General features: G+C 39.0%; 1 protein-coding gene across 1 annotated transcript; it reads left to right on the top strand.

Annotated features, from left to right (window-relative positions):
• Nucleotides 1-5464: 5464 nt before the first annotated feature.
• LOC141534060 (uncharacterized) lies at nt 5465-7390 on the top strand. Its single transcript, XM_074253203.1, has 3 exons — nt 5465-6253; nt 6509-7294; nt 7382-7390. The coding sequence occupies exons 1-3, from the start codon at nt 5465-5467 to the stop codon at nt 7388-7390; spliced, it is 1584 nt and encodes a 527-aa protein (XP_074109304.1).
• The last annotated feature ends 16084 nt before the right edge of the window (nt 7391-23474 follow it).

The raw sequence follows: 23474 nt of genomic DNA, 5'->3' as shown, positions 1-23474 counted from the left end.
AACTCGAAAAAAATTGTTTACACCTGGTGCGGATTCATTTTAAACTCGATTTTGGTGAGAAATTGGTAAGATTTTTAATATACTTACTACACGGAAAGAAAATTATGGGAACTATTCCTATACCGTTATGGGAATAGTTCCCATAATGCTATAGGAAAAATTCCTATACTATTATAGAAACTATTCCTATATCGTTATGGGTACTAATCCTATAACATTATAGAAACCATTCCCATCATTATGGGAAATTTTCCCGTAATTTTGGGAAAATTTCCTATAATTCATGGGAACAGTCCCTATAATTACCTGGGAACTTTTCCTATAAAATTATAGGAATAGTTCCCATATTTTTCTTTCCGTGTAGCAACTATCGAAACACCAACTACAGTTCAGGTATCTGAATGATGCATTTTGCCTGATGCTGGAGTGGATACTGATTTGTTTATTCATCAAAAAATGAATGCATCTGATCAGATATTTGTTTATCTGGTCAGCTTTTTAAACGTCCAATGTATTATGATTTATAAAATATTTATAGTGTCATATATTTTGTTGAAAGTCTATGTCGATATAAGGTTAACAACATATGTAACCATATATTATATATTTATAAACCAATAATATAAGGAAGAATATAGGTGACGTATATGAACAACATATATTTTTCAAAATATATGATTTTATAAAAAATCGGCCAAAATATCACTATGGCACCATATACTAATAAATATATTATTTTGTTGCAAAAATATATTTTGCAATATATCTTCGACATATATGTTATTTTCATATGGGACAAGTCCACTTAGTGTGAGGTGCATCAAATAATGCGCAGAAATACACTAGGCTTGAACACAAAAATTTTTAATTGTTTATAATTATTTTTTTCTGTTTATCCACCATTTAAATTATTTATTAAGAAGTAATTATATTCTTAAGATCACCATTTACAATTCTCAATATTCTTGTGAATAAAAAATTTATGAACAAGAGAGAAATTTTCTTAAGACATAAAAATTTACTTCTACCTCTATTCAATAGGTTGAATTTTCTCAAAACAAGAAGATTTTCTTAACTTCAATAAATTGATAAAAATCAAAGAATATGAATTCCTTTTAATTTTTCTCTATTACAGGTGCGGGAAGAAATAGGGATCATTTACCAATTGAAAAAAATTGAAAGTTTTTCATTCATTTTAATTTGTTTCAATCGTATGAACAGAACAAAATTGGGGATTACTTATCGATAGAAATGTATTTATGTATTTATTTTTTATTTATTTCTTTACATAAAGACCCAACAGCAGTAGCCAATAACAAGGTCACTCGATAATAACTTCAACGTCCTTTTACAAGATTATGTTACATATAAAAGAAAAGATACAAACAATAATGTTTTAATGCACTCCCTTATTAAAAAAAAGAATTAAAAATAATATCACATGTTAAATGCGCATAAGAGATAGTATTAAAAAGGATTTGAAGGATTATAAAGTATTCACAATGATTAAAAATCAAATCATTTTGAATTATTTCTAATTCTTTTTTTGAATGAGGGCTAGCTTGCATTTTGAGAAAAAGACAAGAATAGAAAAGAAAAAAAAATGGGATGTTATGTCGGACTCAACGTCCGACATTTTTATTTTATAACAAATAGAATTTAATTATTCATAAATAATTTTATGTTCTTACAACTAATTATATACATTTATTTTATTTTTAAAATTTTGTTATCTTCAAATTTATCAATAGTATTTTCAAAAGAAACTTATTTTAAAAATTTAGTTTTAGTTGGGCCTGATCATACTAAGGGATTTGAGCCTGAACAAATACCCTAATGGAATTTTAAACTTTGTCGAGATCCGAAATAGAAGTTTTCGATATCAAAATAAATGTATATATAAACAATAGTTTAAATAAAATAGAAGAAAAAAATAAAAAGGAATGTTATGATAATTCTAGTATCAACAGAAAAAAAATATATGTTGATAATTTAAGGAACAAAATTTAATAACTATAATTTAAGTTTAAACAAAAAAAATAATAAATTTACAAATGATCGAAGCAAAAATATTTCTACAATTAAATCATTGAATTCAAAATAATTAAGATATGCTTTATTGAAATACCTATTTTATTCATACGTTTAAAGAAATAATTTAATATAAAAATTTGGTCACAGTAAATAATTTAATGAAAAAGAGTACACATGTATGTCTTTGTCTATGCATAAGTGCGCTTACGTATACACAAACACATAGATGTATAATAGAGCATAAGAGTAAAGGAGAAGCGATATTGTACTCTGACCCAAGTAGAGGGGACAGTAGGTAAACAGGGGGATACTCAATCGGTAAAACAGATGCATGGGTTCGCGTCCCTGATAGGGGACCTACATTACCAACGGTGGGTTTGTATCATGTGGTCAATGTCATCTGTAGATATGGGCGACCTGTTTTACCGACAATGAGTGTTGTCGGTGGTAGATATGTATGACATTTTGAGGTTATGGATGAGGTTTTTATCGGTTGTTTTCATAGGTGGTGCTGGTGCTGAATTCTGTAATTTAAATCTATCCGCCATTTTCCCGCCATTTTTAAAATGTATCCGCTATTTTCCTACCATTTTGAATCCGCCATCTGGTAGCTGCTATCCACCATTTTGAGTCTACTATCTGAAATCTGCCATTTTGAATCTGACTTCAGCCATTTTATGTTATGAATCCGCCATTTTGAATCTGATTTCCACCATTTTTATATCGAGCCGTCATTTTAAGTATAATATCCGCTATTTTGAGTCTGATTTCCGCCATTTCAAATTTTGATTCTGATTTCCTGCATTTTTGTTAAAAAATGCACCTGTGATCTCAGCATGAATAATAGTTGCTTAGATCACAGGTGCATTTCATTGTTTATATTCTGAAAAGATTAATATATTCAAACTGTACGTATGAGGAGTACATGCGAGAAGATACGCCATCTGTCGAGGTTTCTGTCTACTTCTAAACAGGTCTGAACCTGTTCAAGGTCACGGTAACTGCGTAGTTCTCTTTGCTTTATTCCTAACTGCGTAGTAGATGATTCATTCTGTTCTAGAATTTTCTAACTGCGTAGTAAATGACGTCATCATACAGGTCTGAGCTTGTTCAAGGTTGCGTAACTGCGCAGTTTTCTTTGTTCTATTTCTAACTGCGTAGTAGATGACGTCATCAAACCGTTTTTGAGGTAGAGGAGTGGGGGGTAACTGCGTAGTATCCTCTGGCTATGAAAGCAGCGCGCTCAAGCCGTACTTCACAAAAACGAAGTACATCTCTCGTGATTAAACAGTATTCAGTGTTATAAAATATAGTGAAGTTCAGTGTTGTGAGGTACGCGAGTGTAGTCCAGTGTGAAAAAACTATTGTGTAATGTACATCATCTATAAACAGTGACATAACCTTTAAAAGTGTACATAACCTATAAGCAGTTTACATAACCTATAAACAGTGTATATAACCTATAAACAGTGTACATAACCTATAATATTGTGTAAGACAGTAGTGATTCTCGTTCCAAAATGGCACAACATAACCTCATCGAGGCTCTCACGAACTTGGTGGACACTATTGCAGTCTCATATGCTGATCTGTTGGGAGAGCAGCTCACTGATGAACATCGTCAAAGGTGTTTACGAGTGTGTGAGGAGACCATTGAAAACTTCAACACAATATTACTGGATCCTGGAACAACAATTCAAGTGAGACGAAGTATTCAAACGCACATCAACCAACTTAACTGGTTTACCGATCAGCTCTCCAGACTCGGTAACCAAGTTGTTGGTGGAGATCTTAACCAAGGAGTCAAATGGAAGGACTTGGAGAATGCTTTTGCTGGTAACATTCAGACCGGATGTGTTATCAACCAACGTCACATAGATCCAGCATCATTTCTCCAAGCCTCACGGGATATCATCATCAACAAGGTACAGAGTGTCTTGAGAGATCTGGCAGGATTGAAAGTGAATGTTGAACTCTTTTGCACATTCCGGAAACAAGAAGATGTAGAAGAGCGAAAGTCTTTCATCACCAAAAGCCGTGAGATTCTCCCGGCCACATCTCTTCAGGATTGGTTTAGTCAACATGTCTACGACAAATTACTTCAAAGAATTGAAGATTTTGAGCATGAGGGTTCCGGATGGAGTCTGCTTGGACCGAACAGCTTGATGGTAACCATGTCACGATTCACACCAACCCAAGTTGGAAACTCCACCTTCGTCAGATTGCCAAAGGATATTGTCAAGAAGAAAAATGCGGTTACGAACATCCAGAACAATGATGAGTTCTGCTTCCTGTGGTGTATCAACGCTGCCTTGCATCCACCAGTATTGGTTCCAGGTGATCCTACAAGTTATCGACACTTCATCGTCAGATTAAACTATGAAGGTATTCAATTTCCAATCAAACTTAATGATATACCAAAATTTGAAAAAATGAATGACCTTAGCATTAATGTATATGGTATAGAGTCAGAATTCACGGGTAAAAAGTCTGAAAAAGTACTATTATCCCATTATATTTAAGTAACTTCGAGTCAGAAATACCAACAATACATTTATTAATGATTAAAAAAAGTGTAAATTATACTGATAATTTAGATAATATTGAGTCTGTCTATCACTTTGCATGGATACATAATCTTTCTGGATTAATTACAAGTCAAATATCTCTAGGTAGACATAGATTATACTTTTGTGATCGTTGTTTGAATCATTTCAAATTAGAAAAATGTTATTTAGAGCACCGAATAGATTATTTTAAATCTAACAAAGTCCGCATGGAATTTCTCAGTGAAAAAAATAAAATTTTGAAATTCAAAGATTTTAAGTCTAAAGATACTGTGCCGTTTGTAGTTTACGCGGATCTAGAATGCACACTCGAACCCCCAGGAGATGATGAAAAGACAATTAATAAACATGTTCCACACAGTATTGCTTACTATGTACATTGCAGCTATGATAACACACTCTCCAAATTTGAATTAAACCGTTCTCGTGATTGCATAAACTGGTTTGTTAAACAATTAGAGTCATTAGCTCTGGACTTTGAAAAAATTCTAAAGAATCCCATTAAAATGAAACCTTTAACGAAAGAGCAACAAGATAAACACAATCAGGCAACTGAGTGTCACATCTGTGAAAAACCAATCACTTCTACAACAGATAAAGTCTATGATCATTGTCACTTCACGGGTAACTATAGAAACGCAGCTCATAAATCATGTAACGTTAATTATCAGAAATCTACCATTATCCCAGTTGTCTTTCATAATTTATCCGGCTATGACTCACACTTGATAATTAAATCCTTAGCTACAGTATTTGAGGGTGAAATTTCATTATTACCAATCAATAAAGAGCGTTACATTTCTTTCACAAAATCAGTTAAAAATACTTTAGTCTCTCTAAGATTTATTGACTCTTTTAGACTCATGGCCTCTAGTTTAGAGAAATTAGCTTCATACCTTGATGACAAAGACAAACAGATTACGCGACTACACTACCCTGACCCTAACAAATTTAAATTAGCAATACGTAAGGGTGTATTCCCGTATGAGTACATTGACAGCATTGACAGACTAGACGAGAGACAATTACCTGACCAGGAATCATTTTATTCAAAATTAACAAACTCAACTATTTCCAATGATGATTATGCTTTTGCTCAAGTAGTTTGGAACGAGTTTAAAATCAACACGCTTGGAGAGTACTCAGATCTATACCTAAAAACAGATGTTCTTCTCTTGGCTGATGTTTTTGAGAATTTTAGACTCAGTTGCTTTAAGACATACAATCTAGATGCTCTACACTTTTATACAGCACCAGGTCTTTCGAACTCGGCAATGTTAAAGCATACTGAAGTAGAACTTGAACTGTTAACTGATCCTGAGATGCTTCTTTTCATTGAAAAGGGTGTTCGTGGTGGAGTATCGATGTGTGCTAATAGACACGCTGAAGCTAACAACCGGTACATGGGTAAAGATTTTGATTCAAACAACCCTGAAACATACCTTATGTATTATGATATAAATAATTTGTATGGAGCAGCAATGAGTATGTCTTTGCCCAAGGGTAATTTTGAATGGGTTGAAAATGTAGACAATGTAGATCAGTTTTTCAATGATGATGAAAGTGTAGGCTACATCCTTGAAGTAGATTTACGCTATCCTGAGAAATTACATGATCTACACAAAGATCTACCTTTATGTCCAGAACATTTTGTACCACCTGGTAGCAAACAACAAAAATTAACAACAACTCTGTATGATAAGTCTAATTATGTAATACATTATAAGAATTTTAAAAAATGTTTAGATTTAGGCTTAGAACTTAAGAAAATACATCGAGTCTTGAAATTTGAACAGTCAGACTGGCTCAAGTCATACATTGATAAAAATACTGATTGCCGAAAATTAGCGAAAAATGAGTTTGAAAAAAATTTTTATAAATTAATGAATAATGCGGTTTTTGGAAAGACGATGGAGAATGTAAGGAAGTACAAAGATGTATATTTAAGAACTAAGTGGCAAGGTCGATACAATGTATCCGATTTAGTATGTAGGCCAAACTTCCACAGCCTTACAATTTTTGATGAGGATATGGTTATAGTTGAACTTAAAAAAGCTAGAGTTTGCTTCAACAAGCCAATCTACGTAGGGTTTAGTATATTAGATCTATCTAAAATTTATATCTACGACTTTCACTATAATTATGTGCTTAAAAATTATGCAAAAACCTCTAAATTATTGTACACCGATACAGACAGTTTAATTTACCAATTCAATGTACCCAACATCTATAAAGACATCAAACGTGATATTTCAAGGTTTGATACTTCCGATTGCCCACCTAACAATATATTCAACATGCCCCTTGCTAACAAAAAGGTCCTGGGACTCATGAAGGACGAGAACAATGGAAAAATCATGTCCGAGTTCGTGGGTCTCAGAGCCAAATTGTATGCCTTCGAAATCCATGATCCTGAGAAGGAAAAGGATAGGATTAAGAAACGGGCAAAGGGTATCGGAGGATCAGCCTTGAAGACTATCACGTTTGATGACTTCAAAAGATGCCTTTTTGAAAATGTGCTGTTAAAGAAAGAACAGTACATGATCAAAAGCAAAAAACATCAAGTGCACACAATAAAACAGGAGAAACTTGCTCTCAGTTGGGCTGATGACAAACGTCAACTCATTGAGGCAAGCACTGATACTGTGCCTTGGGGTTATAAAGGCTCCTTAGATTTTAAGAAACGAAAACTTGTAGATGATGAAAATAATAATAAGAGACAAGAAGTTTTGTAATAGTAAAAATAGTGTAAATATATTTTTAAGGATTTATGTATTAAGGTTTTGTAAGTAAAAACAATGTAAATATAATTTGTGTTTTACATATCAGATTTATTGATCCAACTATTATGTTTAGTATCAAAACCTAACCATTTAACATAATATTTATTTCCACGTTTTCTAATTACTTTTTCAACAAGATATACATCTGGATATTTGACTTTGCTGAGTTCTTCATTGTAAAATCCTCCTTCAATTGGTTGATCCTGATAGTCCACGAGCTTGTACGTTGTTGGATTCGTATTCTGCACCGACTTGATCGTGAAGATTTCTGTTGTCCAGTTTGGTGTGTATCCTTTGTCAAAAACGTGCTTGTACTTGCTGATTCGGACTTTGTCTCCAACTTTGAACTTCTGCTTCGATTTGGTTTTCAGTGGTTGATATATATTTTTCAACAGTTGTTTCTCCTGAGCAGCGGTAACATCGACAGGTTTCATTTTGATGGCACTGTGTTTGGTGTTGTTGTAAGTATTCACCAAGTCATCATGTATATCGGTCCACTTGTAGCTGCCATGAGCTGTAAACTCTCGCCACATTTTAGTCTTGAGTGTTCTATTGAAACGTTCACATATGGATGCTTTGAGATTGCTGAATGTTAAGTAAAGATTTATCTTGTGCTGCTTCATCAGATCTTTGAATTCTTTGTTGTAAAACTCTTTACCCTGATCAACATGGAGATTCTTAGGTACACGACCTTGCTGGAGTACAGACTTCGTAGCACTAGTAACATCCACACCACTTTTAGACTTAATTGGAACTGTCCAGGCATACTTTGAAAATATATCTATGATTGTAAGCAGATACTTGTATCCTTTATTGACTGTTGCATATGTAATCATCTCAACCAAGTCAGCTTGCCAAGTCTCATCGAGACCTCGGATGTCAACATGACGACGTTTATAGTTCCTGCGAGCTGGTTTGTGCTCTTCAGCTATCACTGTCTTTTTGTCGTTCATTGAGTTTCTCAGTGAGAAATTTGATATTATTTTGGTGAGAGGAAAGTACTGCTTTAACTTTCTCAGTAGTCGTCTGCAAATTTCCCACAGCAGCTTTCAGTATTACTATTTCAGAGTGTAAATGTGAAATAATCTCTTTCTGTTCACTGTCTATACTTTTATTCAGTTCAGACATCTGTCTCAGTACAAACTGTACTGTCGCCGCATCATGTTCATTTGAAGGATTACCGAGATTGCACAAACTTTTATTCTCAATGTTATAGTTTCCATTAGAAGTTACATTGAAACCTCTACCAGCTGGTCCTCGTTGACCTAAGTTATTGTCTAGTGGATGTCCAAATATATCGATGCTCATGGTTGTGAACACTTTGATTGTCAGCGTGTGAATGATTTAATTTTCCAGAAGCTTTTAATATTTAACTCTAGCCTCCCTAAGCTCTTCAATAATTGACATGATTTCATTCGTGTGACTTGGATTTCCAGCAGCTTGAGATGCCATAAGTAGTCGCAAACCATCAACTAGTTCATTTGGATCATCCCAGTAAACATAGTCCATTGGTAATCTCTATTTTCTTGCAATCATATATTTTGGTAACCCTTTACCGAACTTGGTGATAAAATCAGCAATGTATTTATTGAACTTGATTGTTGTATCTTCATAAATGGTACGATTTGGATCATAATTTTTCCTATGAGCGTTGGTATGTTGAATTATGTCCAAGTACTTTTTCTTATCATCTGGGGTGATGAGTGCATCCTCTGGTGATTTTCTAAATAATAATTCCAACAACCCAGGAGTTATTGGATAATTTTTTTCTTTGACAGTTATTGTATCATCTGCAAATTAAATAGGTGAATCACCCATATGCATTTCATCACGTTTTCTGCGTACACCATATCTCATATCATTATCTTTATGTTTTTTACTTAAACGTTGTAGATAATTAGTGAGAAGAGGATTTCTACGAGCTGGAGTACTTGTTGATGGTGGTGGCTGAGTAATAGCAAGTGCTGTATTATCAAATGAACTTTCATCATCTGTTATTAAACTGTTGTATACTTCTGGATCATCATATAAAGATTTTTCAACCTCTTGTTTTTCAACCTGTGGTTTTTCTTCTTTTTTAATATTTTCCCCTTTCAACTTTGAAGATTCATCTATACTCTGGAGTGGTGTCACAATAGGCTTGAACATTTCCTCCATAGCTTTCTCAGCTGTATCTTTACCCAACTTCAACATCTTGTGCTTCCGTCGGATGGCATCACTGGCTTGAGATATCTGATGCAGAATATCATTCTGCTTTGATATTTCTTCAGGCTTCATGTTGACAGGTTAACGTCTACAGCATGTATGACTATCACACTCTAGAGTACCTCAATTTATACTAATGAAGCAGTCGAATTCTTTGCGATACCTACCACTGTTCAATTCACTGTCTTTATCTATTACCACAAACCCATATTTATTCCAACATGCCGAGCATAAATCTCTGAATGAGTTGTATGACATGTCTGTATTGACATGATCATTATAAATATGCTTCAGATTCATTTCATCTTGACGGAATAGCACGAGAAAGTTTGCGTTATCTCTAATCAGATGCTTCGGTATTCGTGTATAAGTTTGACAGAGATAGAAGCTGTCTACATCCTTGTGTCGACCCATGCAGAAGAAAGCCTTGATGTGATCCTGTTTTTCACAAGCCACATCATCAAATATCATCAGGGAGTTCGGTTTAGCATCTTCAGGCTTGATTACAGCTTCATGTTCACTGAATGTGAAGAATCCAATACCATCAATCTGTTTAAGCAGCGTTTCCAGAAACTGATACTTTGGTTGGTTAAGAGACTTTGAGTAAAGATATATATTCTCAAACCTCAAACCGTTTGGATGTACAATAAGAGACAGTAGAGCGTTGGTCTTTCCACAGTTTGATGGTCCGCAAAATACTGCACGGATACTGTTGGGAAGTAAAGCACCGTGTCGTTTGAGTTTCACACCGGTTCCTTGAACAATTTGATCAAAATTGATAACTGGCAACTGAGCTCTTTGTTTATTGTCCATGACTGCTGATTGTATTCTGAGCTCAAGAGGTATATATACCGGCTTATATAGATAAGCGAGTCAGTCTTCGATGTGACATGTCTGAGTGCAGACGTGGTAAAGGTTTGTTCAACAACATAATCAATAAGCTCCCACTTGAACTCCATATCCCTGGGTACCAGTACTGCGGTCCAGGTACAAAGTTAGCTAAGAGGTTAGCTCGAGGTGATCTAGGTATAAATCCTCTGGCCGCTGCGTGTAAGGAACACGATATAGCTTACTCGAAAAATCGTGAAAATTTAGAAGCCCGTCACGAGGCTGATAAAATCCTTGCTGAGAAAGCGTGGTAACGATTTCAAGCAAGAGACGCTGCTATTGGTGAAAAAGCTGCTGCTTGGAGTGTGAATAAAATCATGAAGTTGAAAAGACGTTTCAGTATGGGTCTTAAAAAAGAAAAACCTATTACCAAGCGTAAGACAATTAAAAGAAAAACAATGAAGCGTAAGACAGTCAAAAGAAAGACTTCCAAGAAGAAGGATGTTGCTCTGAGACAGATTGTTGATGAAGCTAAAAAGTCCATGCAGCCTGGTGGAGATCCACTTAAAACATCTCTTGGAGGTGCCCGCAAAGCTGTCAAGAAAGTTGGTGGGAAGAAAAACGTTCGATTGCCTCGTATTCTACCAGTTCCATCAAAGATTGGTGGAATACTTCCATTCTTGATTCCCCTGTTTGCAGGGTTATCAGCGGTTGGTGCCCTAACAGGTGAAGCTGCAGGTATTGCAAAAGCTGTGAACGATGCCAGCGCAGCCAAAAATCAATTAGCTGAAAAGAAACGTCACAACTTGAAGATGGAGGAAATAGCTGTAGGTAGAGGATTATACCTCAATCCTTACCGCAGTGGTATGGGACTTTATCTGAAACCATACCCAGAAGAAGCTGGCTGCAAGAAGTCAAAAAACCAGTAGAGCTACCACATCGAGCACTGACTAACATCGACTTATTAAAATATGTCAAGCTGCTTAAAATTCCAAATTTTCGTGGAGTTTTCATGAGAAATAATTTACCAAAATCTGGACCAAAGACAAACGAATCAGCAATAATAAATTTAGATGATAAACTTGGACCTGGAACTCACTGGGTTGCATACAAGAAGAATCATAATCAAGTAATTTACTTTGACAGTTTTGGTAATCTACAACCCCCACAAGACTTGATGAAATATCTCGATGTAGGTAGCGTAAAGTACAATCATAAAAGATATCAAGACTTTGATACAATCACATGTGGACATTTGTGCTTAAAATTCCTGGCTGGACAACTATAAATTGAACTGAGTCGAGACAACAAGCGTCAGTCATGGCAGAGTCATTCACCTTGACACTATCCGGAAACTCCTCCATACTGGAGGCAAATTATTTTCCACCGATTGAGCTATCACCAACAAAAAATTATGTTCTTGGGCTTGTTAAGCTCCTAACATTTAATTCAATACCAAATATTGATGTTGGTGCTAATAAATTTTATGTGTCATCAAAAAGATCCAAAAGAAGTACAATCAAGAGATTTCAAGAAATAACTATACCAACATGGAGTTATGAAATTAAAGATATTGAAACTTATATAAACAAGATATTACCTGAACTAAGTTTCACTTTAAAAGCAAACAACAATGAGTTAAGAAGTGAAATAAAATGTGATCAATATATAAATTTTGAACCTGAAGATTCCATTGGATCATTACTTGGATTTACCAACCGCGTGCTTGAACCTAACACAGCACATAAATCTGATTTACCAATCAAAATATTGAAAATCAATGCTCTGAGAGTCGAGTGCAATATAACTACTGGATCGTACATCAATGGTGAGAAGAATCACACAATCCATGAATTTTTCCCGAGGATTCCAGTAGGATATAAGATAGTGGAAGTGCCAACAAACATCATTTACCTACCAGTCGCCGTACGAGCAATACACAACTTGAGGCTCCGCATTGTTGATCAGGACGGGGGAATAGCAAATTTCCGTGGCGAGACTATCACGATAAGACTGCATATAAAAAGCCTGTAATGGGTATCGTATATGAGACAAAGACTGGTAACGGGTATAAAAGGATTGCAGGATGCCCAAAGATTATCAGTCATCATCGAGCTCTGAAAGTGTTGACACGTCAAAACGCAGAGTTCCTAAAAAGTCTAGGACTAAAATTACGTGGAAAATTCACAAGATAAAAATAAATTTTTGTTGTCTAGCTTGTGTGATACCATGGCGGAAATCTTAGATATAAAAAAATCAATTATTTTCGATGAGTCTATTGCACACTGTGAAGCTCATTCACACTTGCCATATGCATCATCAACATTCAACAACAGTGATGAAATCAGGATTGCTGTTCAACATCAAGATCTGTGCTTGCTCCCAAGCAAGAGCACATTACATTTTTATGGAAGAATGAGGAAAGTTGATGGTACTGCTGTAAGTGCTACTACGAAGATGGTCAACATGGCTGTTTGTCATATGTTTGAAGAGATACGTTATGAGCTCAATGGCGTAGAAATCGATAGATGTAAGAATGTTGGTATCACCAGTCTTATGAAAGGATACGCTTCTCTGAGTCCGGGACAACAAAATATTTTGGAAAATGCTGGTTGGATTGTTAATGAAGATGACAACAAGCTGACTGATAATAGCGGTTACTTTGATGTCTCAGTACCGCTGAGTTTCATTCTTGGATTTGCTGAAGATTATCAACGAATTATCGTGAATGCCAAGCATGAATTGATACTGATCAGATCAAATACTGATCAAAATGCTTATGTTGTTACCGTTGAGAATGGAAATGTTTCAATTACGATTCAAAAAATTGAGTGGATTGTACCGTATATAACAATATCTGACAAGCAAAAAATCGAGGTGTTGAATTACATAACCTCCGATCCAGCTATCCCAATCAGTTTCCGGACTTGGGAATTGTATGAGTATCCACTGCTACCAGCTACAAACAAGCCTATTTGGGTAATCAAAACAACAAATCAGCTTAAGAAACCTCGTTTTGTTATCCTTGGATTCCAAACAGCAAGAAAGAATCAATCGAATCAAAACGCAAGCGAGTTTGATCACTGCAGCATAAGAGACATTAAGCTGTTCTTGAACTCTCAGAGTTATCCATATGGAAATTTGAACCTCAACATTGTACATAATCAGTATGCCTTGATGTATGATATGTACACAAATTTTCAAAGTGCTTACTATGGAAAAGAAGCTGAACCGCTATTGGCTAAAAAAAATTTTCTGAATAAAGGACCTCTGTATATAATTGACTGTTCCAAGCAGAACGAGTCAATCAAGTCTGGACCTGTGGATATACGCCTGGAATTTGAATCATCAGCACAGTTTCCAAATCAAACTGCTGCTTACTGCTTGATAATTCACGATCGAATAATTGAGTACAATCCCATCACCGCACTGTGAGAAAACTTACTTAATGGTGCAGTTTGATCCCAAACCCACCATATATTACATGTATGTATGGGACTTTGCATCCAGACAAGCGAGGAAAGGATCATGGGAACAAGCAGCAAGAGACGGAGAACGATTTCACCGACGAATACAACAAATAAATAAAATTATTGATCCTGTACTAATAAATAAACTTAATGTAATTAAAAATAGTAAATAAACATGATGTAATTAAAAATAGTAAATAAAGAAAAACTTTTTTATAATTTTGGGTTTTTAATTATAAACCTTACTATAATAAATACGAAATATATTAGTAACATTACATAGATTTAGACTTTTTCATTAATTGCACAGTTGGTATAGATGGTGTGTAAATGAATTTAAATTTATCGTATGATGTACCGATGTAATACAAATAAATCTTTTCACCATTATTGATAATATTCTTCATCTTTGCAAGTAGATGCGGCTTATTCAAAACTTCTGGTTGCATGCAGCAGGGAGAAACGTTAAACAAGTGTTGTCCAAGCATATATCAACGTTGAATCCAAATTGTGTTCTAACTATTCTGATGTTTGTGATCTCATAATTATGCCCAGTTTCCAATTCATGCATTCGCCTGAATGGTAGACGGCACCCGTACATCCTGGTGATGATAGCAGATTCCAGCAGCAGATTCCAGGACCAGATAGCAGATTCCAACAGCAGATTTCAGCAGCAGGTAGCAGCTTCCAGGGTAGCAGAGTCACTACAGTATTTTACTATGGTACTTCACAATATTTCACTGTAAACTCGTACTTCACACTGTAAACTTGTACTTCACTGTTGTGAAGTATGCTCTCAGCGAGCTGCTTTTATAGCCAGAGGATACTGCGCAGTTACCCCTCACTCTTCTATCTCAAAAACGGTTTGATGACATCATCTACTGCGCAGTTAGAAGTAAAACAAAGAAAACTGTGCAGTTACGCGACCTTGAACAGGTTCAAACCTGTCCGATGACGTCATCTTCTACGCAGCAGAAATAGAACAAAGAGAACTACATAACCTTGAACAGACTCAAACCTGTCTGATGATGTCATCTACTACGCAGTTCAAAACTCTACCGTATTGTTTGAATAACCAATCAAATTATTATTAATTAATCAAGAAAACTAATTAACCAATAAGATTATCGAGTGGTGGGGGTAAAATCCAGAGATCGGGTTATAAAAAGGTTGAATTGATTGTAAGAGTCATCATTCAGTCACTCTTCGTTGTCAAGAGCAGTAAAAATGGAGATCATTCTAGACATTCAAGGATTCAGAGGAGCTGATAATCGCTTCATTGTTAAGGAGTTGGCCTCAATAACAATTCAACATGATATTGATAATATTGAAGAGTTATCATGCACACTATTTCAACCGCCATATCACTAGAAGGTGTTACCAGTCAACTATCAACGTCTGAATACCTGGCTGATCCGAAATTATCATGGAATCGGTTGGAATGCTGGAACAACTTCATATTACAAGCTCAAAGAAGTTCTCAATTATTTAACTTGTAATAAAAAAATTATTTATGTCAAAGGTATCGAGAAAAAGTTATGGGTTCAAAATTTAATTGATTGTAATAATAAAATTGTAATAGATCTCGATAATTTCAAATGTCCCTCTCTAAAAAGTATGAAAATTTGTAACAATCATTTTTGTAATTATCATGATCGTTTATCTGATTTATGTGCCTTGGAAAATGTAAAAAATTTAAAAGATTGGTTTGTAAGCACTCAATAAATCTAAAATAAATGAATTACAATTGTTATTATTATTTCATCCTAACACATTTAATTAAGAATAGAATTAATTATTGTTAGTTATTAAATTCAAATAATTTTCCAACACTACTACTGATATTAATACTTATCAACACCTGTAGATGGCGTAATGGTTGTAACGGGTAATTTTTGGTGGGTTTATACTCTTGAAGAATAAACGCCGAACAATTCTGAACGATACTGCGACACAAAAAGCCCCCTCGCTCGGATCTGAAGCTCGCCGGAGTCCAGGGTAAAAGGGGGGTTGAACAACAAAACACGATCCAAAATAAAACCAAACGAACTTTCAGTTAAATAAGTAAATAATAACTACGTCTAAATAAATAACTCAAAATATCAAACAGGTTATGATATAGAAACAAAATAAATCATTTATTTACCAACATCGTCTCAAACGGTTACAAAACAAAATAAACTCTCGTAATACAAAATTTTTAGGTTATATCAAACCTCAGCAAACTAAATCTAAACGACAAGAATACAAAAAAATGACTTCATGACGTCGGTCAACGCACGCGTATCTAGGCTCGATCAAAACTGGTTTGTACCAGACAAACTCGCACACATTCTGGCTCCCGTGAGCGTCCAAATCGCGAACTACAACTCCAAAAACTGGTTACCCACCTTCCAGGAGACTAGCCGTCACCCCTGGGCCTAAACTCTACCCTGAGAGCGGATGGAGAGTATCCTCTCCGCTCCCACCTACACGGTCTGTGAATACCTACCGGATTTTCGACAGAGGGTCAAAAATCCGGGGAAGTCAAATCTTGTTGAGAGTTCAAAAGGTACTTACCAGTGTTCTAGACGAACCAAGGTAATGTCCCTCCAGTTGTTATTGGTAGAAGAATATTCCCGCAATAACACTCTGTCACAAGACTTGCCTTTCTGATCGCCAATTTTCGCTTTTATCAGTTTTTCCAAAAGTCACTTACAGCGAACCGGAATAATCGTTTTTGCCCTCTACACGTTATTTACAAACTAGCAATTTAATTGGCAATTCCCTCATTTTATATTCATTCGTATCGTCAAATTCAGAGTTTTGGGAATCAAATATCAACAGATTACATACAAATTCAACAGAATACATTCCCATACTAAAATTTGCTCGGGTTTAGAATAATTTATAAATTGAAATTTACCATAATTTGTTTCCAAAATTAAATTACATTAATTTTCTTTCAATAAATTTCTAAACAATCAAAAAAATATAATCACAAATAATAATCATCGCAGACAAACGAATACTTTATGATTAACTAATTATTAACTCATCTGAACTATTAAACATTAATTGTTTTGAACAAAACGATTTTAACTAAAAAAATATATTTCTGAATATTTATAATCAAAACTAAATTAAATAACTAAATATTTCCACACGTCTTTAGTGAATAATACTTTTCAATAGTAATAATAATTAAAATAATAATACTGCACTCGTAAACAACAACTTAAATCAAGAAAATGAATTATTTACAATGTTAAATAATAATTTAGCCAGAAAATACGCCCGTCGAAGTATCAGGCAAACATGAGTAATGAAGAGTAGGTAGCTGTCGTTGTTCCCCTCCTGGTCCCTTCTTCCGCGCCCTACTCCTCAGCTGTCCCGTACTAGCCATCGGCCCTCTCTCTCCGACTCGGTCCCTCTTCCCTACTCTAGACCCTTTTTCCGACATCTGGGTCACACCCCTCTTTCCTTGGAAAAGAAAAGTGGTGAACTTGTTTGCCACTTTTCTTTAGTTGAATTTGCCCACCAGGTCTTCTAGACGCTGCTGAGTCGGTATGAGAGTCGGTTTCAACTGGTTCCTCGTCTGCGTGACCTTCCAGAGGCGCCCGTGTTTGTCGTAGGCGGTGAAGGTTCGCTTGGTTTTCTTTCCTGGCAGGAATGGTCGGATTTCCATGTTTTCCAAGGAGATCAAAGATTCCTTTAGTTTTTGCATCGGGGTCTTGGTCTTCTGTGGGCTGAGGAACAGGTCTCCCGGCTTATCTTCAAAGGCCTCTGGGTAATCCTCCAGCGGGGGATACTCTGGCAACAACCAGCGGACTTTTGGTTCGCGCTTCGTCGCGGCTGGTGGAGCACAAACTGGAGTTCGGTTGCTCCTCTCTAGCGGCTTCTGCGGTACCACCAGGCGTATTTTATTAGAAAATTCGGCGGACTCCCGGATCTTTAGACCTTTCCGTTGGGGACTGTGCTGCTGGCATGGGCCCTGACGGTCAACACTTCCCCTCTTCTTTTCAGGTTCAGCAGCAGTTTCGGCAGCAGGCTCAACAACAGGGTTCTTAGTAGCGGATACCCCTGTTCCGTCGACCTCCATCGGCATCTCAGGTTCGGCCACAGGTATAGCCAGAACAACAGGCTTAGTCGGAATGACAACCGGTTGGCCATCTGGGTCCGCCATTGTCGTGCCTGGTTCGACGATTTGCTCAGCAATAGCCGCTGGTTTGACACGTTCAACCATTGGCTCGGTAGTTGGTTCAGCACTTGGTCCATCAGCTTCGATGACTGGTTCAGCACTCTCCTTCCTGGCAGGCTTCGTTGGCGTGGAGATCGATCGAGGACTGCTTTTTGGACGTGGGTCCGGATCGACAGTGGTATGGTTGTCTCCGGTTCTATTGTCTGGGAGCTTCCTCGGAGATGGAGGGGTTCCCTGAGGGGGCTGGCCCCAAAGAGATCCTCCAACCTTCTTGCTATGGATTTCGGCTTTCTGGTCAGTTCCAACAAGCTGGCCGAGACTGGCCTGATCCGTACTTTGGGCTTTTTACGCTTAAATAGCCCCTGGCCGACCCTTTTCGGTGGTGTTTCGGCTGTCATGGTTCCGGGGCGGTCGGCTTGGCTGGCTGCCGATCGGGTCTCACAAAGCCTGGGTTGTTTGGATCGTAAGGCTCGTGGGCAGTATTTTGGCGCGGGTTCACCGGTTTGGCTGCTTCTGGCAGGCGGTGCAGGATGATGTCTAGTGGCTTCCTCAACATCTCTTCGAGCAACCAGATTTCTTCCTCTTCCGTAAATCCTGGCTCCATCGTGTAAATCTAATTCTAATATGCGATAGGTTTAACAACAATATGATTCAAACAACGTTCCAAAACCAGTTTTGATCCTCTTTTCGCTGTATTTTACTATTACAACATAAAAAAACTAAACTTTGTATTTCTTTGACATGACTTTGACTCATAACCCCGTATCGACATTTTGATTACGTGATTGACTACTAGGTGATACAATTTTGAATAGAACTTTCAAAACTAACCCCCGTCTAAATACGTCAAAAGAAAAAATGCAACTTGAATCTAACAGTTTACTTGGCGTTCCGCTTTCAACCTGGTTCTCCGGCGGTAGAGACTAATTTTGCCTTTTTGGCCATAGCTCGGGTTACACGACGCGGTCCCAAGGTTTCATCCACATCCGGATAGTGGTTTTCGCGGTCAATTTGTTCGCGTTCAGGTTTTTCCTGTTCAGATTCTGGGGATTTCCCTCATGAAACGGTTTCAAGTCTTTTATGTGCGCAGTGAACGTTTTACCCTCTTTACTAACTTCGTATACGGAAGGACCGACGATCTTAGTTACTGTAAAACCCGTCGCGTACTTCTCCGCAAGTTTAGCCGAAAAGTGGTCAATCGCTGATGATAAATGGTGTTCCCTCTTGCTGCTGACCAGGTCTCCAAGAGCTGGTTGCCAGGAACCACGCTTGCGATTATAATACTTGGCTTGTTTCCCGTAGGTTCGGGCCAGGTTAACCTTGACTAACTCAATGGTGTCGTCCAGGGTCTTGGCTGCCCGATGTGGATCATAGACCTCGTCTTTCCCCGGTTGGCTCGTGCTCGAATTGACAGCGGGGGTAGAATTTCGCGGCCGTAATTTAAATACGCCGGGGTAAACTCTGTCGCGTCATGCTTTGCCGTGTTATAGGCGAAGGTAAATTCTGGAACTTGTTTGTCCCAGTTTCGTTGATTTGTCCCTACGAATTGGGCAATCATTGTTCCTATAACTCGATTCGTTCTCTCGACTGGATTGCATTGAGGCGAGTATGGTGGGGTTCGAACGTGATTTATCCCGAATTGTCGCAATAAGGAGGTGAACTCCTTGCTTACAAAAGGGGTACCATTGTCGGTGATCACTGTGTCTACCCTACCAAAACGCAGCAAGACTCTTTCCTTGAAAGCAATCGCAATCGCGGAGGCAGTTTGTTGCCGTAGCGGTTGGATTTCTATCCACTTGGAGAATTTGTCTTGAAAAACTACCAGATAGCTCATCCCTCGCGATGATCGTGGTTTGGGGCCTATTATGTCTGCAGATACGACTGACCAGGGCTTCAGGGCAGGGATTGTTCCCATTGGGGCCGACGGGGGTTGTTGTGAGGCTTTGAATGCCTGACATGTCCCGCATTGGCGCACATAGGACGTGATTTCTGCCCTCATACGTGGCCAATAATATTGACTCGAAACGCGAGCAATCGTCTTAGCAATGCCTAAATGTCCGGCTGAAGGAACGTCATGATTTTCCTTCAGAACTTTACTGACTCCTGCTACCGGAACACATAATTTCCAGACGTCGCCTTGATCAGTGTAGTCCAAACTATGATATTGATGTCGGTATAACAGGCCTTGTTTCAGGCAGTACTCGGGATAGCGTTGGGGATCATTTTCGACTCCTTTGACGATTCTTTCATACCAAGTGTCCCCAAGCTCTAACGCTTCTAGTATTAAATCAGTTCCTGGCTCGTGAGGATCTTTCTCGGTGGAATTTTCCGGGGTGCTTCGCGATAAAGCGTCCGCGACCTTATTCCATTTCCCTTTTCGATACACGACGTCGAAATGGTACTGTTGTAAGTACAAATTCCATCGAGCTACGCGTCCGCTTGGACTCTCTATCGATCGGAGCCATTTCAGTGACTGGTGGTCCGTGATAACCGTGAATTCATACTCTTCAAGGTATGGTCTCAGTTTCTGGATCGCCCAGACTACTGCCAAGCATTCTTTTTCTGTTACGCTATAATTCCGTTCGGCTTTCGTCAGCCCTCGGCTCGCATATGCGACGACTTTTTCTGCGCCGTCATGGTCCTGTGTCAACACAGCGCCTATCCCGACGTCGCTCGCATCCGTCTGTAGTACGAAGCGTTTCGAGAAGTCCGGTGGAACCAATAATGGATCCGATTTCAAGTGGCCTTTTAGCGTATCGAACGCGATTTGTTCTGGGGTTCCCCATCTCCAACGCTTCTTCTTTTGAAGGAGAGAGGACAAAGGTTTGGTCAAATCGGCGCAATTTGGAATAAATCGGCGGTACCAGGAGATCATGCCTAAGAACTGTCGTAGTTCTTTGGTATTCCGAGGTGGTGCAATCTCGGTGATTGCTCGAACCTTATCTGGGTCCGTCCGAATTCCCTGCTCGTCGATTACGTGACCTAAATACACGGTACTTTTCTTCAGGAAGTGCGATTTCTCAGGGTTTAATTTCAGATTCGCTGCGCGCAGTCGAGTCATGACCTGTTTCAAGATGGTCATGTGTTCAGCAAGGGTTTCGCTAACCACGATTATGTCATCCAGGTACACGACTACGTGTGTTTCCAGATCCGCGCCTAAAACTTCGTACATTACGCGCTGGAACGTCGCAGGCGCTGAATGTAAACCAAAGGGCATTACTCGGAATTGAAACAGTCCACGTCCAGGAATCGTGAAAGCTGTCAACGGTTTGCTTTCTTCCTCTAGTGGTATCTGCCAGTAGCCGCTTTTCAAATCGATAGTACTAATAAATTTAGCTTTCCTTAGTTTGTCCAGTGATGCATTCACATGTGGTATCGGAAATGCATCTTTCTCTGAGACGTCGTTTACTTTCCGGAAATCTACGCAAAACCGATATTTCCGGTCCTTTTTCTTGACCAACACGACAGGAGAATTCCACGGGCTGTTTGATGGTTCAATGATTCCGTCTTTCAGCATTTTATCCACTTCGTCATTCATAATTTGTTGCATTTTTGGGTTCTTTGGAAAGTAACGCGCCTTTACGGGTTCGATTCCGGGTTTAATTTTAATTTTGTGCGTCGCACACCGGGTAGAACCAACTATTTCTTCGTCTAGGTTGAGCCAGGTCTTTATCTCTTGTCGAGCAGTCTCCAAATCGTATTCAGTATCCAACGCATTGAAAGATTCTGCCTTGCGTTGCAATTGATAACCTAATATCGCCAGGTTGTCAACGCCTAAAAGCATATCGTTTGTGTAGGTTGGCATGACGTGAAATGGTAGTTCGTACGAGTGATTATTTTCCTGGACATTGACCCAAACTGTACCAGATGATAGAATCACTTGATTCCCTAGTGTCGAGCCCCGTATCGGAGTGGGGTTATGCTTCGTGTATAGGCTCTTTTCGCGGATAAAGTCCCAGACTCGTTGGGAGACAATAGACGCGGTTGCCCCCGTATCCATCAATGCATGGATTGTTATATCACCGAGTCCAATCTCGGCGAAGGGTCGTTTCTCACCAGGCTTCAGTGCGGTTGGCTGGAAGTGCCGGGTTGGGGCTCTGGGTTGGTCGGCGCAGTGTTCTGTCCCTGCTGTGATGCTCCCTGTGGGTTCACGGGCCGGTTTTGGGAGCGCGTGCCGGTCCTCGCGGCGTTTCCCTGGTAGGGGCAGCATTCGCGCAAATACACGTTCATTTTTCCGCATCGCATACAAAACTTTACCGCCCGATTCATACATTGTTCTCTGGTGTGCCCCTTTTGGCGGCATCGCCAGCAACAATCACGCCAATTATATTCAAAAATCTCCACGGGTGCCGGTTCGGCAGGTTTCGCGGGTTTTCGATTGAACGCAGGTTCCGATTTCCGGGGTGCTTGCCTGATCTCTTTGACCGCGGGGGGTTTCTCTTGCGCCACGAGTTGCTCGTACTCTCTTGCAAGCCGTAGAAGTCCTGAGACGTCAGCGAACTCCGTGCGCTTCATGTAACGTCGGTATTCTGGTCTCATGTTCTGATATAGTCGGGTAAGGCGGGCCGAGTTTGACATCTGGCCATGTCTCCGCATCAAGGTTTGCAGTCTTGTTGCGTATTCCGCCGCCGACTCGGTTTCTCCCTGGACGCTGTTCCGGATCTGCTCCTCCAGCTCAAGTTCGAGGCCCGGAGGCAGATAAAAAGATTTCAGGTCCGACTCACTCAAATCTTCCCACGAGACCCAGTCCCTCTTGTTGTTGCGATACCAGAGGAGGGCCTTTTCGCGCAACAATATCGGGATGCATGGCAGCAGGTGATCCATCTCGAAATCATAACTGTCTGCCATTTCTTCTAACCGTTCCAAGAAGTCTTGTACGTCACGTTCCCCTTTGAACACGACGTTCCACTTCCGCACTAGATCCCTCCTGCGGAGTTCGGCGGAATCCTCCCCAAACGTCGGGTAAAAATGTGGGTCGTGTCTGGGGGTTCCTGAGAACGTGGTGCCTGCCCTGGCTGGGCTCACGGGGTAGACTATGCGTCCTGACCGGCGATTTCCGTCGTCGTCACGTCGCACATTCTCCATGCGCGGAGCACGGTCTCGGTTGCTGCTATGAGCGTTATTGCGTGTCTCTCGCTCTGCCTTTCTCTGCTGCTCGGCCTCGTACCTCATTCGCGCTTCGTTTGCGTCGAGCTGAAGTTCGTAGGCTCGTTGCTCCTCTCTTTCGCGCAACAATCGCGCCCTTATTTCCCGGCGTAATCGTTCGCGTAGCTCCTTTTCGGCCTCGCGAGCGATTCGCTCCTCCCGTTCTACACTTTCTCTCTCACTCCGCTCGCGTTCTTCCGCCTCGATCCGCTCTCGTTCTTCCGCCTCGATCTCGGCTCGCAATCTTTTCTCTACGGCCCGT

The sequence above is a fragment of the Cotesia typhae genome, unplaced genomic scaffold (assembly GCF_013202065.1).
Source record: "Cotesia typhae breed Kobodo isofemale line unplaced genomic scaffold, CoteBio_Ctyphae scaffold_13, whole genome shotgun sequence".
Taxonomy (NCBI): Eukaryota; Metazoa; Arthropoda; class Insecta; order Hymenoptera; family Braconidae; genus Cotesia; species Cotesia typhae.
The sequence above is the reverse complement of the archived record's forward strand: the minus strand, read 5'-3'. Positions and strand labels throughout refer to the sequence as shown.